Consider the following 24135-nt stretch of genomic DNA (forward strand, 5'->3'; position numbering starts at 1 on the left):
CGGTGAATGATGAATACGCCCAGAATAAGCTCAGAGGTTTAAGGAGAGAGGGAGAAGACCCCGGAGGTTTTGAAGAAAGAAACGGGGCATTGTATTACAAAGGGGCACTATATATACCCGAAGGGGAATTGAGAGGGAGAGTACTCAAACAGCTGCACGACAACCCCACAGCGGGGCATTTTGGGCAACACAAGACCATGTGGTTGGTTACCAGGGAATTTTGGTGGCCCAAGGTGAGGGAGGATGTACGGGAGTATGTAAGAGGGTGTGACCAATGCCAGAGAGCCAAAGGAGAAAGGCGGGCGCCGGCGGGGTTATTAGAACCGTTACCCACACCAGAACGACCGTGGGAGGCGGTATCGATAGATTTTATGACTGATCTGCCGAAATCCAAGGGGAAAACCACCATCCTGGTCGTAGTAGACCTGTTAACTAAGATGGGCCACTTTGTAGCTTGCTCACATGCAGTCACGGCGGAAGAGACAGCGAAATTGTTTGTAGAACATATTTTTAGGCTGCATGGCGCCCCCTTGAGGGTGGTCTCAGACAGAGGGAAACAGTTCACGTCCAGGTTCTGGAGGAAGCTCATGAGCTTACTGCACGTAGAGGTCAATTTTTCGACTGCCAGGCACCCTGAAACCAACGGGCAGGCGGAGAGAGCAAACGGTATCCTCCAACAATACCTGAGGTGTTATGTCAATGACAGAGAGAACGATTGGGTCGAAAAGTTGGCGCTAGCGGAATTTGCCTACAATAATGCGGAGAATGTGTCCACCGGGATGAGCCCCTTTTTGGCTAATTATGGGTGCCACCCCAGGGCGTTTCCAGGGGGAGGAGGGGAGAGATGGAGTGTCCCGGCCGCCGAACATTTTGTAGAAGAAATGGAAGCGATCCATCGTCAACTCCAACTCAACTTAGAAAGGGCCAAAGAAGAATATAAGAGGCAGGCAGACAAGAGCAGAAGGGAAGGTGAAACCATTAGGGTGGGGAGTCAGGTGTGGCTGTCAACCCAAGGGTTGCCGTTCAAGGGGGGTTGCAAGAAATTGAGACCCAAAAGATTGGGACCATTTGAGGTCATTCAACAGGTCAACCCAGTGGCTTTCAGACTCCGGTTACCGAACCACATGAAACTGCACCCAGTATTCCACAGGTCATTACTGTCACCGTATAGGGGGGAAGGGGAAGGGGTCTCCACACGGGGGCCAGTCTTAGAAGAAAGGGAAAGCAGCAACCATGTGGCGGAAATCATCGACTCCAGGTGGAAGGGTAATCAGGTGGAGTATTTGGTCGCGTGGGAAGGGGAACCGGAGTCGGAAAACGCCTGGGTGACGGCAGAGGAGGTCAATGACGAGATCTTGATCAAAACCTTCCACCAAAGGTTCCCCAGGAAACCTCAGTCAGTAGCGAGGTTCCGGAGGGAGTACTTTGGCACCACCGACGAGGAGGAGGAACTGGAAGGATTCACGGAATCGGAGTTGGAAGAAGGAATAGACTCCGATGAGGAGGAGTACTTAGAAACCAGAAACAGCAACCGGTGGAGGGAAGTGTTCGAGACTTCGGAAGATGAGGGAGGTTCTTTCAGGGGTTTTGCTCCCTCGCCGCCCGCAGAGGAGGGGAGGGGAGGTGGTGAAGGGGGCCCTGGAGGGGAGGTGGATGTCAGGGAACTGCCATCTGAGGCGCAGGAGGTGAAAGGGCTCACAGAGGGTGAGAGAGAACATTCAGCTGAGGAGGGGACCAGCAGGGGGAGAAGTGGAGTTCCAAGGGAAAGTGAGTCGGAGGGAGGGCTCAGAGACACTTCAAGCGAAAATAGTGGGGAGGTTTCAAGACCTCCTGTAGGGACACCCACTCCTCGCCGGAAACTGTCACGCCGAGAGTCCAGAAGACGCGTTTCCGTTAAGGAACTTTTATGCTGGAAGAAGTTCCGTAAACGCCCACTGTCTGATTCTACAAGCGACTGACGGAGCCATGCTTAAGGAGCTCCGTCACAGACAGAGGTTTGTGGACTTAGCCAAACTCTGAGGGACTAGGACTTTACGCACAAGCAGCTCATCATCCCATCACAGCTATCAATCAAAGCAAATTACCTCATGGAAGGATGGCAACTCATCCTTTGCTTTATGGTACTCATCCACACACTCTATGCAGTAACAGAGGTCATTATTGGCTGAAGCAAATTCATTTGCAGGCAATGTAGAGGAAGCATAACTTTTTAGCAGGTTGACGACTGAATCATCAGAGGTGCACCAACGACATGCACCCATTCTGCAGATAAACACAAAAATAAAAAAGAGAAAGAGAAATAATTATTTGTAATTATTTGAAAACACGAACACAGAAATGTTCTGAGTAAAGTTCAACAACATAGAAAGCTGCTTTATATCGAGCCACACAAAAGAACACAGATGAGCCTGACATATCAGGCCAATCACCCATCTAGTCCAGCACCCTGTTTTCAGTTGCCAACCAGATGCCTGTGGGAGACTGGCAAGCAACACCCAAGCACAACTGCACTCTCCCCTCCTGCTGTTTCCCGAAACTGGCATTCAGAAGTATTATTGCCTCCAACCATGGAGGCAGAGCATAGCTGTCATAGCTAGTAGTCATTGACCGCATTATGCTCCTTGAATTTGCCCAAACCTCTTTTTTTTTAAAATGTTTATTAAATTTTCCAATTTTTAAAACAAACAAACAAAAACAGAACAAACAAAAAAATTAAAAAAGGCATATAGTTCATAAAACGTACTTTTCCATAACAAATTTCTCAGACCTCCCCATACTTCTCCTCCTTGTATTCCAATTAAAATTATTTGTTCAGCAAATCCTTCATTTAAAGCATTACAGCTTATATTATTACCTTATTTTTCAAACCCTTTTTTCCCATCTATATTCATTTATAACCTTACAGCTAGAAACCACTCAGTTTCAATCCAACACCATCAACATTCCTTAATTTTACAATATTTCTGTAAATAGTCCTTAAATTTTTTCCAATCTTCTTCTGCCGACTCTTCTCCCTGGTCACAGATTCTGCTCGTCATTTCTGCCAATCCCATACAGTCAATCAGTTTCATCTGCCATTCTTCCAGAGTGGGAAGATCTTGCGTCTTCCAATACTTTGCAATGAGTATTCTTGCTGCTGTTGTAGCGTACATAAAGAAAATTCTATCCTTCTTTGGCACCAATTGGCCGACCATGCCCAAGAGAAAGGCCTCTGGTTTCTTCACGAAGGTATATTTAAATACCTTTTTCAATTCATTATATATCATTTCCCAGAAAGCCTTAATCTTAGGGCACGTCCACCAAAGGTGAAAGAATGTACCTTCATTTTCCTTACATTTCCAACATTTATTATCGGGCAGATGGTAGATTTTTGCAAGCTTGACTGGGGTCATGTACCACCTATATATCATTTTCATAATATTTTCTCTTAAGGCATTACATGCCGTAAATTTAATCCCGGTGGTCCATAACTGTTCCCAGTCAACAAACATAATATTATGACCAACGTCTTGTGCCCACTTAATCATTACAGATTTGACCGTCTCATCCTGAGTGTTCCATTTCAGCAGCAAGTTATACATTTTTGACAAAGTTTTAGTTTTGGATTCTAGCAGTTCTGTTTCCAATTTAGATTTTTCCACCTGGAAACCAACTTTCTTATCCAAATTGTAAACCTCCATTATCTGGTAATAATGAAGCCAATCTCGCACTTTATCTTTCAGTTTCTCAAAACTCTGCAATTTCAGTCTGTCCCCATCTTGTTCCAAAATTTCCCAGTATTTTGGCCATTTGGCCTCCATATTAAGTTTTCTCTGAGCCTTAGCCTCCATTGGTGATAACCACCTTGGGGTTTTATTTTCCAAAAGATCCTTATATCTAATCCAAACCTTAAACAATGCTCTCCTGACAATATGGTTTTTGAAAGCTTTATGTGCTTTAACCTTGTCGTACCACAAATATGCATGCCACCCAAAAACGTTGTTAAAACCTTCTAAGTCCAAAATGTCTGTGTTCTCAAGAAGCAGCCAGTCTTTCAACCAGCAGAATGCTGCTGATTCATAATAGAGTTTAAAGTCTGGCAATGATGGCCACCAAATCAGATGGCTTTAAAAGAGGTTTGGGGGGGGGAATTTGCCCAAACCTCTTTTAAAGCCATCTGATTTGGTGGCCATCATTGCCTCCTGTTGGATCGTTGTGTTCCATCTAAGACAATATTGTCTGCACTGACTGGCACCAGCTCTCCAGCGTTTCCTACAGAGGACAACACCCAGCCCTACCTGGAGATACTGAGAACTGACTCTGGGACTGTTTAAATTCAAAGCAGATGGTCCACCACTGAGCTACAGCCCTTCCCAAGTTATCTCAGGGAGAAGCTCCCACACACAAACCCATACTTGTACATACAAGAACTACCAATACAGTGGTACCTTGGTTTACAACCATAATCCGTTCTGGAGGTCTGGTTGTAAACCAAAACAGGTTCCGGGTTTGACGTGGTTGTAATCCAAAATGGTTGTAATCCAAAGCGGTTGCAATAATAATAATAATAATAATAATAATAATAATAATAATAATAATAATAATAATTTATTATTTATACCCCGCCCATCTGGCTGGGTTTCCCCAGCCACTCTGGGCGGCTTCCAACAAAGTATTAAAATACAGTGGTCTGTTAAACATCAAAAGCTTCCCTAAAGAGGGCTGCCTTCAGATGTCTTCTAAAAGTCTGGTAGTTGTTTTTTTCGTTAACATCTTGTGGGAGGGCGTTCCACAGGGCGGGTACCACTACCGAGAAAGTGAACAAGGAATCTGCCAATGCTTGAAGATAATATATGCACAACCCTCCTATGTTCCCAGGGGAAATTGGGCAGTCTCATACTATAGTTGCACCCAGGAAGATTGTTAACACTTTTTATTATTATTTCTCAAGGCCTTTGAAATGCAGTTTAGGGAAGTTTTAGAGTGAATGCATTAACAGCTATAGCTTCCTGTGGTTCAGTTGATGTCTTCCAGGTTTTTACATGTAGCAGTTTGATGGTTGTTAGCTCCCCAGTTTCCTTTTGGAGAGGAGAAGCAGTTTAGAAATTTGAAGTGATAAATAAATTCCACAAGATCACAAGAAATGGGATGTGCAAACTTCAGCTTTAGCTATGGATCCTTAATACGCAAACTGTTCTCTGCTTCTTGGATAGGCTTGTTTTAAGACCATTCAAAATTTCTCTCTAATAAAATATAAATATTTACCTCAAATACACATTAAAGCAGATAAAGGCTAGTGAAATTTTCACTTTCACTTTTCCCATGTTTGCATTTACTCTTGGCTTAATCACAGATAACTTTCTAGTGACACCACCCTGTGTCACTTGCTTCCTGTTCTTTGTAACCAAATAATAGTAATCATAATTTTATTATTTGTACTCTGCCCATCTGACTCGGTTTCCCCAGCCACTCTAGGCAGCTTCCTGCAGATAAAGAACACAATAAAACATCAAACATTCCCAATAACCCCCACTACTTTCTTTATATTTATTTTACAGGCAAATATACTGCACAAATCAACTAGGTGGTGGACACATTTGTAAAGCAGCATAAAAGTACTTAGCACCTGGACAGAGGTATGCAATAGTAGGGCTGGGCGATATGTGGGTTTCAACCAGAGGACTCCTCTGCTGAGTGCCTGAGGGTCCCATTCCTGCCTCTCTCCACCTGGCCTAGAGCGGGGCCTGACAGGCCCATGAGGACTGCTGCTCAGCAGAGAGGACCTCTTTTTTAAAAAAACTGTTTTTAAACTGTTTCGATAGCCTTTTAAATTGTTTTTTTTTCAACAACCTCAGATATGCAGATGACACCACCTTGATGGCAGAAAGTGAGGAGGAATTAAAGAACCTTTTAATGAGGGTGAAAGAGGAGAGCGCAAAATATGGTCTGAAGCTCAACATCAAAAAACGAAGATCATGGCCACTGGGCCCATCACCTCCTGGCAAATAGAAGGGGAAGAAATGGAGGCAGTGAGAGATTTCACTTTCTTGGGCTCCATGATCACTGCAGATGGTGACAGCAGTCACGAAATTAAAAGACGCCTGCTCCTTGGGAGAAAGGCGATGGCAAACCTAGACAGCATCTTAAAAAGCAGAGACATCACCTTGCCAACAAAGGTCCGTATAGTTAAAGCCATGGTTTTCCCACTAGTGATGTATGGAAGTGAGAGCTGGACCATAAAGAAGGCTGATTGCCGAAGAATTGATGCTTTTGAATTCTGGTGCTGGAGGAGACTCTTGAGAGTCCCATGGACTGCAAGAAGATCAAACCTATTCTTCATTCTGAAGGAAATCAGCCCTGAGTGCTCACTGGAAGGACAGATCCTGAAGCTGAGGCTCCAAGACTTTGGCCACCTCATGAGAAGAGAAGACTCCCTGGAAAAGAGCCTGATGTTGGGAAAGATGGAGGGCACAAGGAGAAGGGGACGACAGAGGACGAGATGGCTGGACAGTGTTCTTGAAGCTACGAACATGAGTTTGACCAAACTGCGGGAGGCAGTGGAAGACAGGAGTGCCTGGCGTGCTCTGGTCCATGGGGTCACGAAGAGTCGGACACGACTAAACGACTAAACAACAACAACATAGAGATTCTCTATCTCCAGGCTCTGTGTCCAGTTTTTTTGGGGGGGGACCTAGAGTGTTTGTTCCTGGTGTTGGGAAATCAGGACAGATTAGGGATTCTGCTAGTTTACCACCCGCCTCACTGCCCAGCAGGCTCCCTGCCTGAGATGACAGAGTTGGTCTTGGAGGCAGTGTTGGGGACTCCCAGACTACTGGTTCTGGGAGACTTCAACATCCATGTTGAGACAGCTGGCTCTGGGGCGTCTCAGGACTTCATGGCTGCCATGACAACCATGGGGCTGTTCCAACATGTCACCGGCCCAACACACAAGGCAGGCCACACTCTGGACCTTGTTTTCTGGACTGGACAGGAAGAGGGTGAAGGTGGGGGACATGGACATCAGTCCCTTGTCGTGGTCAGATCACTTCCTGTTGAGATTTAGGATGTCAGCACCTTTCCCCCTCCACAGAGGGGGATCTATTAGGAAGGTCCGCCCTCGGAGGCTGATGGATCCAGTGGGATTCCAAACAGGTCTGGGGGATTTTTCGGCTGATATGACTGGCGCCCCTGTCAAAGCCATTGTTCAGCCCAGACACTGAGGTCCAGCCCAGAGGGCCTTCTGGTGGTTCCCTCACTGCAAGAAGCCAAGTTACAGGGAACCAGGCAGAGGGCCTTCTCGGTAGTGGCGCCCGCCCTGTGGAATGCCCTCCCAGCAGATGTCAAAGAGAAAAACAACTACCAGACTTTTAGAAGACATCTGAAGGCAGCCCTGTTTAGGGAAGCTTTTAATATCTGAAAGACTATTGTATTTTAATAGTTTGCTGGTGCCACAATCCTCCCCAAGGGCCGATCTCTCTCTTTTTTTTAATTAATTTACATCCATACACGATCTTAGGTACATGTACAGCCTGAAATAGTTATACCATTAAATATTGATTTAAACTTGTATTTGTACATACTCTTTTCTTATAATTTCCAACTAAACAAAAATAAGCCAAAGTAAAAAATCCAATAAACTAAATTATATGAAAACAGACTTCAGTTCCGGCTGCTGCAGAGAAAAATGTCGGTGTGCTGAGTGTCGTCTGTGACACGGAGCCGGCGGAGAGGCTTTGAGGGCAGCGCCAGAGCTCAGCGCACCCCCCAAAAAACCCCACAGGAGTGTGGGGACCCAAGGGTTCCTGCAGAGCAAGAATTCTCCCCCCCCAGCACCCCCCGGCTGTTGTTTAGCACACGGGAGGAAAGGGGAAGAGGCTTGAGAACGCTCCAGGCGCAACCTCCTGCTGAAGCTACGATCTGTCACCAGAAGCAGCAGACCTTCCTAATTAGAGGTAAAAGCCAATAAAACAATTTAAAGGCACAGTTAGACCATAAAACTTCAATTTGGCGAAACGGAAACAAAATAGGAAGCCAGTTTCCGATCTTTGCGGACAGGCTCTGCAAGGGAACTTTTTTGTGAATGGGACTCAGACCTTGTTTATTGCTATGGAGAATTGCTACAGCTAACTTTGACTGGAAGGATGGTTACATTCTAATGGCTTGCAACTTTAACTGTATCCAGTTACCCAGTGAGATATAAGTGAAAATCTACACAGCTGGAGGTTTAAGCAACTTTATAAAAAAATTTGGAAGAGCTAAAGAAGAAAGGGGGAAGTAAAGACAGGAAGCCTGCAGGGAACTCTTGCACATTTGGAGGGCAACCTCCAAAATAAAAGTAGAAAAGAGCCTGGAACAGCTTCCCAAGTACTCTAAAGTACCCCAAAAAGAAATGGGTAAAGGTACCCCTGCCCGTACGGGCCATTCGTGTCCGACTCTAGGGTTGTGCGCCCATCTCACTTAAGATGCCGGGGGCCAGCGCTGTCCGGAGACACTTCCGGGTCACGTGGCCAGCGTGACGAAGCTGCAGCTGGCGAGCCAGCACCAGCACAGCACACGGAAACGCCGTTTACCTTCCCGCTATATAGCGGTACCTATTTATCTACCTGCACTTTTTAGGGGTGCTTTCGAACTGCTAGGTGGGCAAGAGCTGGGACCGAAAGACGGGAGCTCACCCCGCCGCGGGGATTCGAACCGCCGACCATGCGATCGGCAAGTCCTAGGCACTGAGGTTTTACCCACAGCACCACCCGCGTCCCTTTAAAAAGAAAAAAGAAATGGGAGAGTTCTCCAAATAAGATTTGTTAATCAAAGCCTCAGCTGCTTGATAATTGGAACTTTAGTTGCAGGTGAATTTGCAATTTGGAAAACAAGACTACGGCCATGGGATTAAAAATAAGAACTAACTAAAAGGACCTACAAGTTATGGAAATATTGCAAACCACCACCATTTGAGAGACTATAAGTAGATAAGTATAATTTAAAGAATAATTTCTTCTCTGCTGGTTTTTTATTTGTTTTGTGCATGCCTTTTGTTCCAAGACAATATTGGAAATTGGACTGGCCTAATATATTTTTTAATTTACCTCCCTTGTTCTTGGAATATTAACTGGTCCCCCCCCTTATTGTTAAATATTGTATTTACATATTCTATGTTACATGTTTTATTGACAGTTTCCCCCTTTTCTTCTTCTTTTTATATCTTCCTTTGCTTAGGGGATAAAAGTGAATGTGAAAGTGTGACGGGGAGAGAGATAGCTGACAAAAGGGAAAGGGAAACCGGGAGAAAGCTGGGAGGGGGTGATAGCTGTACAGCCGAACAGATTCAGAGCTGGCAGGTGTGACCTTGAACAACTCATACAATACTTGGAACCAACAGATAAGAAATGTCGGGGCCAGGCAGAATAACAACACGTAGAACAGCAGCTTCGGTTGCTGCTGCAGCTGCAAGATGGGCCAGTGCACAGGGCGATAATGGGGAAAAAGGCGACAAAGAACAGACAGACCCTTTTGCACTGCAGCTTTTAGAATTTAGGAAAGAGATGATGAAATCAATGCAAGAATTTACACAACAGGTCCGTAGTGACATGGAAAAATCTAATTTATCATTGAAGGAACAAGTACAGTGGTGCCCCGCAAGACGAACGCCTCGCAAGATGAAAAACTCGCTAAACGAAAGAGTTTTCCGTTTTTGAGTTGCTTCGCAAGACGAATTTCCCTATGGGCTTGCTTCGCAAGACGAAAACGTCTTGCAAGTTTGTTTCCTTTTTCGTAAAACCGTTAATACCCAGGGTGCATTGCTTGAAGAGGTGAAGTTGCGACTTGACTTCGAGGAGCAACACATAGCACGCGGTGTGGTAGCCTTTTTGAGCTTTTTAAAGACTTTGCTGAATTTTTGAAGCTTTTCCAAAACTTCTTTTGCAGCCATTTGGTAAGTTAAACTTTTAAAACTTTTTGGGGGGTTTTTGGATTTTGGGTTGGGGTGTTTAGAATTCAAGGACTTGGTGTTGGGGAGAGGTTTGCAAGAATCTGGGAGCTTGTGTGGTTTTTTTCTGCATTTTTATGATTTTTTGTGACCATTGGGGCACTCTGCTGTTTTTTTAAAAAATTTTCTGGGTTTGAATTTCTGTGTGCTGGGTGGCTGGGGGAACAGTTGAGGAGGGGTTTGCAAGAATCTGGAAGCTTGTGTGGTTTTTTTTTTTTTTTGAATTTTTATGGTTTTCTGTGACCATTGGGCAACTCTGCTGGTTTTTTTTTAAAAAAATCTGGATTTGAATTTCTGTGTGGTGGGTGGCTGGGGGAACAGTTGGGGAGGGGTTTGCAAGAATCTGGAAGCTTGTGTGGGGTTTTTTTGAATTTTTATGGTTTTCTGTGACCATTGGGCCATGTTGTTTTTTTTTAAAAAAAATCTGGTTTTGAATTTCTGTGTGCTGGGTGGCTGGGGGAACAGTTGGGGAGGGGTTTGCAACAGTTGGGGAGGGGTTTGCAACAGTTGGGGAGGGGCTGGGGGAACAGTTGGGGAGGGATTTGCAATTTCTGTGTGGTGGGTGGGTGGCTGGGGGAACAGTTGATGTTTTTGAAGACTTTGGTGATTTTTAAAGCTTTTCCAAAACTTCTTTTGCAGCCATTTGAGGATTTTGAAGACTTTGGTGATTTGCAGCCATTTCGTAAGTTAAACTTTTAAAACTTTTTTTGGGGGGGTTGGATTTTGGGTTGGGTGTTTGGAATTCAAGGACTTGGTTCTTGGTTTGAATTGCTGATTTTTTTTTCTTTTTCTGAGTTTATGAAGGTAAGAGCTGTGCTGCCATGGGACCCAAGAAGACTGCTGCTGCGGAGGCCGGCGAGAGGAAGGAGAAGGTGACGCTGGAAATGAAGAAGGAGATCATCTGGAAGCACGACGGTGGAATGCGTGTGACAGACCTCGCCAGGGAGTACGGCAGGAACCCATCGGCCATCGGCACCATCCTGAAGATGAGGGAGAAGATCGTTGCGACTGATGCAGCCAAGGGAGTCACCAGGATCGTGAAGAACCGCCCAGCTGTTCTGGAGGAGGTCGAGAAGTTGCTGCTCATCTGGTTAGAAGAGAAGCAGCGTGCAGGGGACACAGTGACTGAGGCCGTCATTTGTGAGAAGGCCAAGGCCTTGCACGCAGACCTCGTCCAGCAACATCCAGGAACCTCAGGCGAGCCAGAAGTCTTCAAGGCAAGCAGAGGCTGGTTTGACCGGTTCAAGGCAAGATCTGGAATCCACAGCGTGGTCAGGCATGGAGAGGCTGCCAGTTCTGATGTTCCTGCGGCTGAAGACTTTGCAGCGGAGTTCCTGGAGGTTGTGAAGACGGAGGGCCACATTCCACAGCAGGTCTTCAACTGCAACGAGACCGGGCTGTTTGGAAGAGGATGCCCAAAAGGACTTTCATCACACAGGAGGAGGCCAAGTTGCCTGGCCACAAGCCCATGAAGGACCGTCTGACCCTGCTCTTCTGTGCCAACGCAAGCGGCGACCTGAAGATCAAGCCCCTGCTGGTGTACCACTCGGAGAACCCACGGGCCTTCAAGAAACACAAGGTCGACAAGGAGCAGCTGAGTGTCATGTGGCGATCCAACAGTAAGGCTTGGGTCACACGTGTGCTGTTTGTGGACTGGGTCAATCTTGCTTTTGGCCCTGCTGTCAAACAGTACCTGCTGGACAACGACCTGCTGCTGAAGGCTTTGCTTCTGATGGACAATGCTCCTGCTCATCCTAACGGCCTTGAGGTGGACTTGTTGGAGGAGTTCAGCTTCATCAGAATCATGTTCCTGCCGCCTAACACCACACCACTGCTCCAGCCGATGGATCAGCAGGTCATCGCCAATTTCAAAAAACTCTACACCAAGGAGCTTTTCAGGCGATGCTTCGAGGTGACTGATTGCACCACCATCACCCTGCGGGAATTCTGGAAGGACCACTTCGACATCGTCACCTGCTTGAAGATGATCACCACGGCCTGGAACGGGATCAGCCAGAGAAATTTGAATTGCGCTTGGCGCAGCCTGTGGCCGGACTGTGTGGCACCAAGTGACTCTGATGCACCAGAGTCAACAGTGGTGCAGGACATTGTTGCCTTGGGGAGGACCATGGGCCTGGAGGTCACAGAGGAGGACGTCAGCGAGCTGGTGGAGGAGCACGACCACGAGCTGACCACCCAGGAGCTGGTCGAACTGCAGGCAGAGGTTGCGCAGGAGCAGGCCTCGCTGGAAGAGGAGGAAGCAACTGAGGAATGGCTGTCCTCCAAAGAACTGAGGGACATTTGCAAGTGGAAGGAGGTGCAGGCTTTTGCACAGCGGCACCACCCTAACAAGCACGTGGCACATGACCAGGCGAACACTTTTGATACGACGGTCATGTCGCCTTTCAGGGAGCTGCTGAAAAGGCGGATGAAGCAGCAGACCATGGACAGGTTCCTCAGCAAGAAGCAAAGAGTGGAAGAGGAACCTTCTTCGAGTGGTCCCCCAGAGTCTTAGAAAATGTACGGTACACTTTGTTGATTTTTAAATGTTTTTCTGTCATGTTTAGAAACTTAATTTATTGTTCCTTCAATTTTTGAAATGCTCTTTACAGTATGTGTGACTTTAAAGAGCAGTTAATAAACTCTTCTTGTACCAAATTTGGCTTTGTTTTGACTTTTTTTGACCATAGGAACGCATTAATTGATTTTCAATGCATTCCTATGGGAAACCGTGCTTCGCAAGACGAAAAATGCGCTAGACGAAAAAACTCGCGGAACGAATTAATTTCGTCTTGCGAGGCACCACTGTACATAGAGATATTGAGAACTCAAACAAAGTTCTAAAAGAACAGTTTGGGATATCGGGAGATAAGGTTAGCAATTTGGAGACAAAAGTAGAAAAATTAAGAGAGGAAGTCACAGAAGTAAGGGAGGAACAAAAAGGGATGTCAGGATTGGTACAAGGGGTTCAAGAGAAACAGAGTGATTTAGAAGATCAGCTTCCTGCTTCGGACCTCGCCCCGCTCCTTGCGAACTGTTTCCAGGCTAGTGACCCAGGACCGGACTTGGACTACGTCAACGGTAACCTTCCCCCCGGGACCAGCACATACCGGTTTTGGACAACGGCTCTTAGGCGAGCTGACATCAGATACAAATGGGAATTTCCTGAGGGTATCTCCTTTACATACATGAAGAGGAGAAATAAACTGACATCAGAATTTCAGGCGAGAGAATTCCTGGATAAAAATAGGAGAGACTTAGACCCCAAACAAGACAGGGGAGACTCCCAATCTGAGCAAAAGAAAGCCTTGGAACAGGCTTTCAGGGAAAACAGATATTGTAACTGACTCTGGAAATGCCCAATCTTAAATTACTGAGTTGAAATGTTAACGGTTTAAATTATGAAGCCAAATGACATCGGATTGAACATGTAATAGCAAAACAGAAATTGGATATAATGTGTTCCCAAGAGATTTCCCTGCTGAGGGGAACAGAAGCAGTGATCTGTGGGCCTGACAAGATGTCTCGGGAAGTGTGCTGTCTCCCCGGGGCTAAGATCCAAGATGCAACTGAACGACTGCAAGGAATCATAAAACCCACTGACAAATACCCCTTCCTCTTGGTTCATGTGGGAACCAATGACACTACAAGCAATAGCCTCCAGAAGATCAAAAGACACTACGAGGCTCTGGGCAGGAAATTGAAGCAATTAAATGCACAAATTGTCATCTCATCTGTCCTCCCAGTTGAACGACGTGGCCCAGGGAGAGAGCAAAAAATAGTGGAAGTGAACAGCTGGCTTCGCAAATGGTGTAAACAGGAACGGTTTGGATTCTTAGATCACGGACTGCAGTTTCTTGAAGATGGACTTCTGGAAAGCGATGGGCTGCACCTCACAACGGTTGGGAGGAATGTTTTTGCCAAAAATCTCAGAAACCTCATCAGGAGGGCTTTAAACTGACTAATGTGGGGGAGGGAGACAGTGCTCCTGAAGGTAGGAGTCTATCAATTGATGAAGATGATCATCCAAATGCCATAGACCAAATGGAGCAAACAGCACGCAGACCTAGTGGTGGGAGGAAAAAATCCTTAAATAAGAGACACGGGGGAATGATTAATGGACTTCAATGTCTGTACACTAATGCGCAAAGCATGGGAAATAAACAAGATGAGCTTGAGCTCTTGGTACAGCAAACTAAATATGACATAATAGGCATCACTGAAACCTGGTGGGATAAGTCCCACGATTGGAATGTAATAATGGAAGGATACAATCTATTTCAGAGAAACAGACCAGACAAGAAAGGAGGAGGAGTGGCGTTATATGTCAGGGATGTGTATACCTGTGAAGAGATCCAAGATTTAGAACCTCAAAGCCAAAGTGAGAGCATTTGGGTCAAAATTAAGGGAGAGAAGAATAACAGTGACCTCATTGTGGGAGTTTACTATAGATCCCCAAGTCAAACGGAGGACATAGATGATGCCTTCCTGGAACAGATGGCCAAGCATGCAAAAGGAAGGGAGATAGTAGTAATGGGGGACTTCAATTACCCGGATATTTGTTGGATGTCAAACTCAGCCAAGAGCATAAGGTCAAACAGATTCCTCACTGGCCTTGCAGACAACTTCATTGTCCAGAAAGTGGGAGAAGCAACAAGAGGAACAGCCATTTTAGATCTGGTCCTAACCAATGTTGATGACCTGGTTAGTGGGGTAGAAGTGGAAGGATCATTAGGCGTGAGTGATCATGCTCTTCTGAAGTTTACTATACAGCGGAAAGGAGCAGCCAAGCATACTAGGACTCAATTTCTTGACTTTAAGAAAGCTGACTTCATAAAACTTAGGGAAGTGCTGGGTGAGATCCCATGGACAGTAATACTAAAAGGAAAGGGAGTTCATGATGGCTGGGAGTTTGTTAAGAAGGAGATAGTAAAAGCACAACTTCAGGCAATACCAATGAGACGGAAACATGGAAGGTGCCTAAAGAAGCCAGGGTGGCTATCTAAAGAACTTTTAACTGAGTTAAGATTAAAAAAGGATGTGTACAAAAAATGAAAAAGGGGGGAAACCACCAAAGAGGAATTCAAACAAATAGCCAGCACGTGTAGACACAAAGTCAGAAAAGCTAAAGCACAGAATGAACTCAGGCTTGCTAGAGAGGTTAAAAGCAACAAAAAAGGCTTTTATGGGTATGTTCGTAGCAAAAGGAAGAACAAAAACAGTGGGGTCACTCAGAGGAGAAGATGGTGAAATGCAAACAGGGGACACAGAAAGGGCTGAACTCCTCAATGCCTTCTCCGATAAAGAAAACAATGCCCGACCTGAAGAATTTGGAGCAAATGATTCAGCAGAGGAAACACAGCCCAGAATAACTAAGGAGATAGTACAAGAATACTTGGCTAGTCTAGATGTATTCAAGTCTCCAGGGCGAGATGAACTGCATCCAAGAGTATTAAAAGAACTGGCAGATGTGATCTCAGAACCACTGGCAGTCATCTTTGAGAATTCCTGGAGAACAGGCGAAGTCCCGGCAGACTGGAGGAGGGCAAATGTCGTCCCTATTTTCAAAAAGGGGGAAAGAGAGGACCCAAATAATTACCGCCCAGTCAGTCTGACATCAATACCAGGGAAGATTCTGGAACAGATCATTAAGCAAACAGTCTGTGAGCACCTAGAAAGGAATGCTGTGATCACCAATAGTCAGCATGGATTTCTGAAAAATAAGTCATGTCAGACTAACCTGATCTCGTTTTTTGACAGAATTACAAGCCTGGTAGATGAAGGGAACACAGTGGATGTAGCCTACCTTGATTTCAGCAAGGCATTTGACAAGGTGCCCCATGATATTCTTGTAAAGAAGCTGGTAAAATGCGGTCTTGACTATGCTACCACTCAGTGGATTTGTAACTGGCTGACTGACCGAACCCAAAGGGTGCTCATCAATGGTTCCTCTTCATCCTGGAGAAGAGTGACTAGTGGGGTGCCACAGGGTTCTGTCTTGGGCCCGGTCTTATTCAACATCTTTATCAACGACTTGGATGATGGACTCAAGGGCATCCTGATCAAATTTGCAGATGACACCAAACTGGGAGGGGTGGCTAACACCCCAGAGGACAGGATCACACTTCAAAACGACCTTGACAGATTAGAGAACTGGGCCAAAACAAACAAGATGAATTTTAACAGGGAGAAATGTAAAGTATTGCACTTGGGCAAAAAAAATGAGAGGCACAAATACAAGATGGGTGACACCTGGCTTGAGAGCACTACATGTGAAAAGGATCTAGGAGTCTTGGTTGACCACAAACTAGACATGAGCCAACAGTGTGACGCGGCAGCTAAGAAAGCCAATACAATTCTGGGCTGCATCAATAGGAGTATAGCATCTAGATCAAGGGAAGTAATAGTGCCACTGTATTCTGCTCTGGTCAGACCTCACCTGGAGTACTGTGTCCAGTTCTGGGCACCACAGTTCAGGAAGGACATTGACAAACTGGAACGTGTCCAGAGGAGGGCAACCAAAATGGTCAAAGGCCTGGAAACGATGCCTTATGAGGAATGGCTAAGGGAGCTGGGCATGTTTAGCCTGGAGAAGAGGAGGTTAAGGGGTGATATGATAGCCATGTTCAAATATATAAAAGGATGTCACATAGAGGAGGGAGAAAGGTTGTTTTCTGCTGCTCCAGAGAAGCGGACACGGAGCAATGGTTCCAAACTACAAGAAAGAAGATTCCACCTAAACATTAGGAAGAACTTCCTGACAGTAAGAGCTGTTCGACAGTGGAATTTGCTGCCAAGGAGTGTGGTGGAGTCTCCTTCTTTGGAGGTCTTTAAGCAGAGGCTTGACAACCATATGTCAGGAGTGCTCTGATGGTGTTTCCTGCTTGGCAGGGGGTTGGACTCGATGGCCCTTGTGGTCTCTTCCAACTCTATGATTCTATGACACATATTGCAAAAAAGCATAAAAGGGTCTTAATTAACAAAAAATTAGGTATGGATTTCATCTCATCAGATAAAACAAAAAAGAGAGGAGTTGTTTTTTATATTAATCCTGCACTTGAACCCAAATTGATTCAGGACGAAAAAGGCAGAATTTTAATAATACAAATTAAAATCCAGGGAGAGAAAGTGATATTGGTTGGTATTTACGCCCCTAATGATAAAAAAGCAAATTTTTTCAGAAAACTAGAAACAGAACTACTTGAATTTGCAGATCAAAAGATTATATTAATGGGAGACTTAAATGGAGTTCCAACTTTAGACAAAGACAGATCAGCCAGGAAAAAAGAGACCAAAGATGGTAAACTGCCAAAACCTTTTTTTGACATGACTCAAAATCTAAAGCTGACAGATATCTGGAGAATGAGACACATGTTTGATAGAGAGTATACTTTTTACAGCCATGTACATGACAGCAGAATAGACTCTGTATGGATTTCCAAAGAATTGGAAACAAGAGTCAAAAAAATTGAAATCAATACCAGAACCTTTACAGACCATAATTCCCTGACTATGGAATTACAAAAAGAAAGCCAAATCTCTTTTAAATGGAGATTAAATGATGATTTATTAGATGATCACAAATTTGTTGAAAAAGCAAAAAAGACCTTGATGGATTATTTTGAAATAAATAGTCAAGGGCAAGCAAAGTTACAGACGGTCTGGGATGCAAGCAAGGCTATAATGAGAAGACTCTTTATACAACAAAACTCATTTAAAAGGAAATTGAGAGAGAAAAAGAAAAAAGAAATATTAGAGGAAATTATGAAAAAGGAGAAACAGCTGCCAAACAAAGCAAATAAAGAGGCAGTAAAACAGGCAATCCAAACATTACAAACCCAATATTCAATGATTATAAACAAGCAAATCAGCTGGAAAATAAAAAAGTAAAACAAAAATATTTTGAGCGTGCAAATAAACCAGGGAAGTTGTTAGCCTGTGTCAGGGAACTGCCATCTGAGACGCAGGAGGTGAAAGGGCTCACAGAGGGTGAGAGAGAACATTCAGCTGAGGAGGGGACCAGCAGGGGGAGAAGTGGAGTTCCAAGGGAAAGTGAGTCGGAGGGAGGGCTCAGAGACACTTCAAGCGAAAATAGTGGGGAGGTTTCAAGACCTCCTGTAGGGACACCCACTCCTCGCCGGAAACTGTCACGCCGAGAGTCCAGAAGACGCGTTTCCGTTAAGGAGCTTTTATGCTGGAAGAAGTTCCGTAAACGCCCACTGTCCGATTCAACGAGCGACTGATGGAGCCATGCTTAAGGAGCTCCATCAGAGACAGAGGTTTGTGGACTTAGCCAAACTCTGAGGGACTAGGATTTTACGCACAAGCAGCTCACCATCCCATCACAGCAATCGGACAGTCCCTGAAAGCAGCTTGTGCAAAGAGGCATCATGAGCAACCCAGCCGGAGCCGGGGGAGCAGGAGGAGCTGGAGAGGGTCCAAGCCTGGAAGAAAGGTACAGGGTGTTGGAGCTCCAGCTAGCGCTGCAAACGGCGAGGCTAGAGGAAAGGAGGGCACAGGATGCAGATAAGACAAAAGGCGCCCCACTAGCAAGAAAGATGCCAGGATTGGTGCAGAAGTTTGGGGGGGACCCCAGGAACTATCAAGCCTTTAGGACAGAGATGCAGTATGCTCTCGAGCTGCAGTTTAACGACTTTCCCGACGAGGCATCGCGAGTGGCGTTTGTGATTGGCCATCTCGAAGGAGGGGCGAGAGACTGGGTTAGACCCCTGATGGCAGGGAATAGTGAAATGCTGAAGGACACAAGGAAGTTTTTTCGCGCCATGGATTTGATGTTTTCCAGCGAGATTGAACAGGGACTGGTGCGCAGACAATTGATGGCTTGCAAACAGGGGAGCCGATCGGTTCGTGAGTACTGGACTGAGTTTACCATGTTGATACATAAATTGGGGTGGGACCTATCGGCGGAACCCATTCAAATGCTCTTTGAAGAAGGGCTTTCTTCGGCGGTGAAAGACGAACTTTCCCGGGCGCCCAGGGCGGAGTCTATGGACCAGCTGACCAAATCAGCGCTGACCATTGGAGCGCGCCAGGAGGCAAGAGCCTTGGAGAAGCGGGAGGGGAAAGGAGAGCGTTGGAGGGATTTCCGCATTCCAGAGATTCCAGAGCCAAGTTTCCCGCCAGGAGAGCCGATGGAAGTTGGAACAGCGCGCGCGCGCGCAGTTTCAAATCCCAGTGAAGGGAGGAAGAAGGAGGGAAAGAGCGCCAAGAAATGTTATCTCTGCCAGCAGCCAGGTCACTTTGCCAGAGTCTGCCCGCAAAGAAAGGAATGGCAAGGGATGGCGGGAGCTGTTGGGGGGAAGGAGGAGGGAGTCCAGGAGCCAGTAAAAGCCAACGCCTGGCTGCCACCGTCGGGGCACTGCAGCCAGGCCAAGGAGCAGTAAAAGTGCCCTCTCCGGAACCTCCAAGACCAGCCCTAGTAATAGAGGTGTTGCTAGAGCTGGCAAACGGATACCCACTAAAGACAAAGGCGCTGTTGGACTCAGGCAGCTCCTGTAATTTTATGAGTAAGGAGTTTGCAGCTGAACACCAGATACAGACACTCCCTTTAAGCAACCCCCTGCAGGTGACCACGATCGATGGGAGGGAGCTGTTGGGAGGAGAAGTTAGTCTACAGACCGTCCCAATGGTTATGAGGGTGGCCAGGCACACCGAAAGGATAGCGTTCAATGTGGCCACCCTGGGAGGGGCTCCCGTCATTTTGGGAATGAGCTGGCTAGCGTTGCATGACCCGCTAGTGGGCTGGCATCAGAGAGTGGTCTCCTTTGGGTCAGCACATTGCCTGGAACATTGCAGAGAGGGAAAGGTGCCAGAAGGGGCAAAAGCCTTTCTAGCAGGGACGGAAGTGGCAGACAAAGGGAAGGTGCCCAAACAATACGCTGATCTGAGCAAGGTCTTCAGCGAAAGGGAAGCAGATAAACTACCACCGCATAGAGACTTTGACTGCCAAATTAACCTGGTCCCTGGGGCCCAGTTCCCCGTGGGCAAGCTGTACGCCATGTCAGACAGGGAAATGCAGGAGTTAAGGGAGTTTATTGATAAAAACCTGAAGAGGGGCTTCATCAGAGAGTCCAGAGCGGTGGGGGGGAGCCCAGTGTTTTTTGTGGACAAAAAAAACACGGATAAACCCCGGCTTGTAGTGGATTACAGGCGGCTAAATGCCGTGTCAGAACCAGTGACTTTCCCCATGCCCAGGATTGATGACATTTTGACCAGGGTGAGGAAGGGAAAGATATTCACGAAATTGGACCCGAGAGGGGCATACAACCTGATACGAATAAAGAAAGGGGATGAATGGAAAACCACCATGTTCACCCCTTTGGGGGCTTTTGAATATCTCGTTATGCCATTCGGATTACAATCAGGCTCCGCCTGTTTTCAATCGCTCATGAACCATGTCCTGGGACCTTTGCTCTACAAGAATTGCGTGGCCTTCCTCGATGACGTGCTGATATATTCAGAGAATGAGGAGCAGCATGTAAAGGATGTCAGGGAAGTGCTGAGCCAGCTGCAAGCAAACCAGCTGTGGGTGAAATTGGAGAAGTGTCAGTTTCACACCAAGGAGGTGGAATTCCTGGGGTACCGCTTATCAGACAAGGGATTAGCCATGGATCCAGGCAAGGTCCAGGCGGTGCTGGAATGGAAGACACCGAAAACGAAAAAGGATGTGCAAAGGTTCTTAGGGTTTGGGAACTTTTACCGTAAATTCATCAAGAACTTTGCCCACTTAACGGCTCCCATCACGGACTGTCTAAGCAGCAAGAAGAAATTCGTTTGGACGGCGGAGGCGGAGCAAGCATTTGAGGAATTGAAAAGGGCATTCGCTTCGGAAGAACAGCTCCTGCATGTGGATTTACAAAAACCCATGAGAGTGGAAACTGATGCCTCAGACCGGGCGGTGGGGGCGGTGCTGCTTCAGCCAGGGAGCAATAAGTCGGAATGGAGACCTTGTGCCTTCTTTTCGCGTAAGCTGAACAAATCCGAGAGGAACTACACCGTATATGACCGAGAACTACTCGCCATTCACGAAGCGTTCCGGAGATGGAGACACTTACTAATTGGCGCACAGCATAAGGTGCAAGTGTGTACGGACCACAAGAATTTGGAGTATTGGAGAACGGCACGAGTGCTCAACCAACGACAAGTGAGATGGGCCCAGGAGTTCTCCAAATTCCATTTTGAAATCTGCTATGTGCCAGGTCCAGAAAACATCAGAGCGGACGCTCTCTCTCGCAAACCTGAATATTTGGAGGGGGAGGGAGCGCCTGAAGAGAGACATATTATCCCAGAGGACCACTGGGTGTGTGGGGCGGCCTGGGTGGGGCAAAGGGAACTGGTAGAGGGAACGGTAAATGATGAATACGCCCAGGATAAGCTCAGAGGTTTAAGGAGAGAGGGAGAAGACCCCGGAGGTTTTGAAGAAAGAAACGGGGCATTGTATTACAAAGGGGCTCTATATATACCCGAAGGGGAATTGAGGGGGAGAGTACTCAAACAGCTGCACGACAATCCCACAGCGGGGCATTTTGGGCAACACAAGACCATGTCGTTGGTGACCAGGGAGTTTTGGTGGCCCAAGGTGAGGGAGGATGTACGGGAGTATGTGAGAAGGTGTGACCAATGCCAGAGAGCCAAAGGAGAAAGGCGGGCGCCAGCGGGGTTATTAGAACCGTTACCCACACCAGAACGACCGTGGGAGGCGGTATCGATAGATTTTATGACGGATCTGCCTAAATCCCAGGGGGAAACCGCCATACTAGTCGTAGTAGACCTGTTAACTAAGATGGGTCACTTTGTAGCTTGCTCACATGCAGTCACGGCGGAAGAGACAGCGAAATTGTTTGTAGAACATATTTTTAGGCTGCATGGCGCCCCCTTGAGGGTGGTCTCCGACCGAGGGAAACAGTTCACGTCCAGATTCTGGAGGAAACTTATGAGCTTGTTGCACGTAGAGGTCAACTTTTCGACTGCCAGGCACCCTGAGACCAATGGGCAGGCGGAGAGGGCAAACGGTATCCTCCAACAATACCTGAGGTGTTATGTCAATGACAGAGAGAACGATTGGGTCGAAAAGTTGGCGCTAGCGGAATTTGCTTACAATAATGCAGAGAATGTGTCCACCGGGATGAGTCCCTTTTTGGCTAATTATGGGTGCCACCCCAGGGCGTTTCCAGGGGGAGGAGGGGAGAGATGGAGTGTCCCGGCCGCTGAACATTTTGTAGAAGAAATGGAAGCGATCCATCGTCAACTCCAACTCAACTTAGAAAGGGCCAAAGAAGAATATAAGAGGCAGGCAGACAAGAGCAGAAGGGAAGGTGAAACCATTAGGGTGGGGAGTCAGGTCTGGCTATCAACCCAAGGGTTGCCGTTCAAGGGGGGTTGCAAGAAATTGAGACCCAAAAGATTGGGACCATTTGAGGTCATCCAACAGGTCAACCCAGTGGCTTTCAGACTCCGGTTACCGAACCACATGAAACTGCACCCAGTATTCCACAGGTCATTACTGTCACCATATAGGGGGGAAGGTGAAGGGGTATCCACACGGGGGCCGGCCATAGAAGAAAGGGAAAGCAGCAACCATGTGGCGGAAATCATCGACTCCAGGTGGAAGGGTAATCAGGTGGAGTATTTGGTCGCGTGGGAAGGGGAACCGGAGTCGGAAAACACCTGGGTGACGGCAGAGGAGGTCCGTGACGAGATCTTGGTCGAAACGTTCCACCAAAGGTTCCCCAGGAAACCTCAGCCAATAGCGAGGTTCCGGAGGGAGTACTTTGGCACCACCGACGATGAGGAGGAACTGGAAGGATTCAGGGAATCGGAGTTGGAAGGAGGAACAGACTCCGATGAGGAGGAGTACTTGGAAACCGGTAACAGCAAGAGGTGGAGGGAAGTGTTCGAAACTTCGGAAGATGAGGGAGGTTCATTCAGGGGTTTTGCTCCCTCGCCTCCCGCAGAGGAGGGGAGGGAAGGGGGTGAAGGGGGCCCTGGAGGGGAGGTGGATGTCAGGGAACTGCCATCTGAGACGCAGGAGGTGAAAGGGCTCACAGAGGGTGAGAGAGAACATTCAGCTGAGGAGGGGACCAGCAGGGGGAGAAGTGGAGTTCCAAGGGAAAGTGAGTTGGAGGGAGGGCTCAGAGACACTTCAAGCGAAAATAGTGGGGAGGTTTCAAGACCTCCTGTAGGGACACCCACTCCTCGCCGGAAACTGTCACGCCGAGAGTCCAGAAGACGCGTTTCCGTTAAGGAGCTTTTATGCTGGAAGAAGTTCCGTAAACGCCCACTGTCCGATTCAACGAGCGACTGATGGAGCCATGCTTAAGGAGCTCCATCAGAGACAGAGGTTTGTGGACTTAGCCAAACTCTGAGGGACTAGGATTTTACGCACAAGCAGCTCACCATCCCATCACAGCCTGGAAGTGAATAAAAATGAACAAAGGAACTCCATAAATAAAATTAACATAGAATCATAGAGTTGGAATAGACCACAAGGGCCATCGAGTCCAACCCCCTGCCAAGCAGGAAACACCATCAGAGCACTCCTGACATATGGTTGTCAAGCCTCTGCTTAAAGACCTCCAAAGAAGGAGACTCCACCACACTCCTTGGCAGCAAATTCCACTGTCGAACAGCTCTTACTGTCAGGAAGTTCTTCCTAATGTTTAGGTGGAATCTTCTTTCTTGTAGTTTGGATCCATTGCTCCAATTGCTTCATTTGTTTTCTTAGCAGGAAAACAAATGAAGGAGAATATAAGGAATATTTTGAATATAATAGAATATTTGGAGGCTAAAAATGAAAAGAAAGTGGCAATGATGTATATAGACGCTGAAAAAGCCTTCGATAATGTTTCTTGGAAGTTCATGATAAAGCTGTTAGAAGAAATCAGAAGCAGTCCTAAGTTTTTAAAAGCAATAGCAGCAATCTATTCAGAACAAAAAGCCAAACTAATTATAAATCAGGTGATAACGGATGATTGTAAGATCCAAAAAGGAACAAGACAAGGATGCCCATTGTCACTATTATTCTTTATTCTGGTTTTGGAAGATCTTGCAAAAAACGTAAGAGCAAATGAAGAGATTACAGGTGTAAAAACTGGGAAAAGTGAATTCAAGTTAAAAGCGTATGCAGATGACCTAGTGATAACAGTGGAAGAACC

At 46.6% G+C, this 24135-nt stretch overlaps 1 protein-coding gene across 1 annotated transcript in view; it reads right to left on the minus strand.

Moving 5' to 3' along the window:
• Positions 1-24135, minus strand: part of LOC128406133 (probable helicase senataxin) — a 237281-nt gene that overhangs the window by 183342 nt on the left and 29804 nt on the right. The window contains 1 exon segment of the mRNA XM_053373156.1: positions 2085-2262. Within this exon segment, the coding sequence (XP_053229131.1) occupies positions 2085-2261 (177 nt within the window). The 5' untranslated portion in view covers position 2262.

This window comes from Podarcis raffonei, chromosome W, assembly GCF_027172205.1.
Source record: "Podarcis raffonei isolate rPodRaf1 chromosome W, rPodRaf1.pri, whole genome shotgun sequence".
NCBI classification, from domain to species: Eukaryota; Metazoa; Chordata; class Lepidosauria; order Squamata; family Lacertidae; genus Podarcis; species Podarcis raffonei.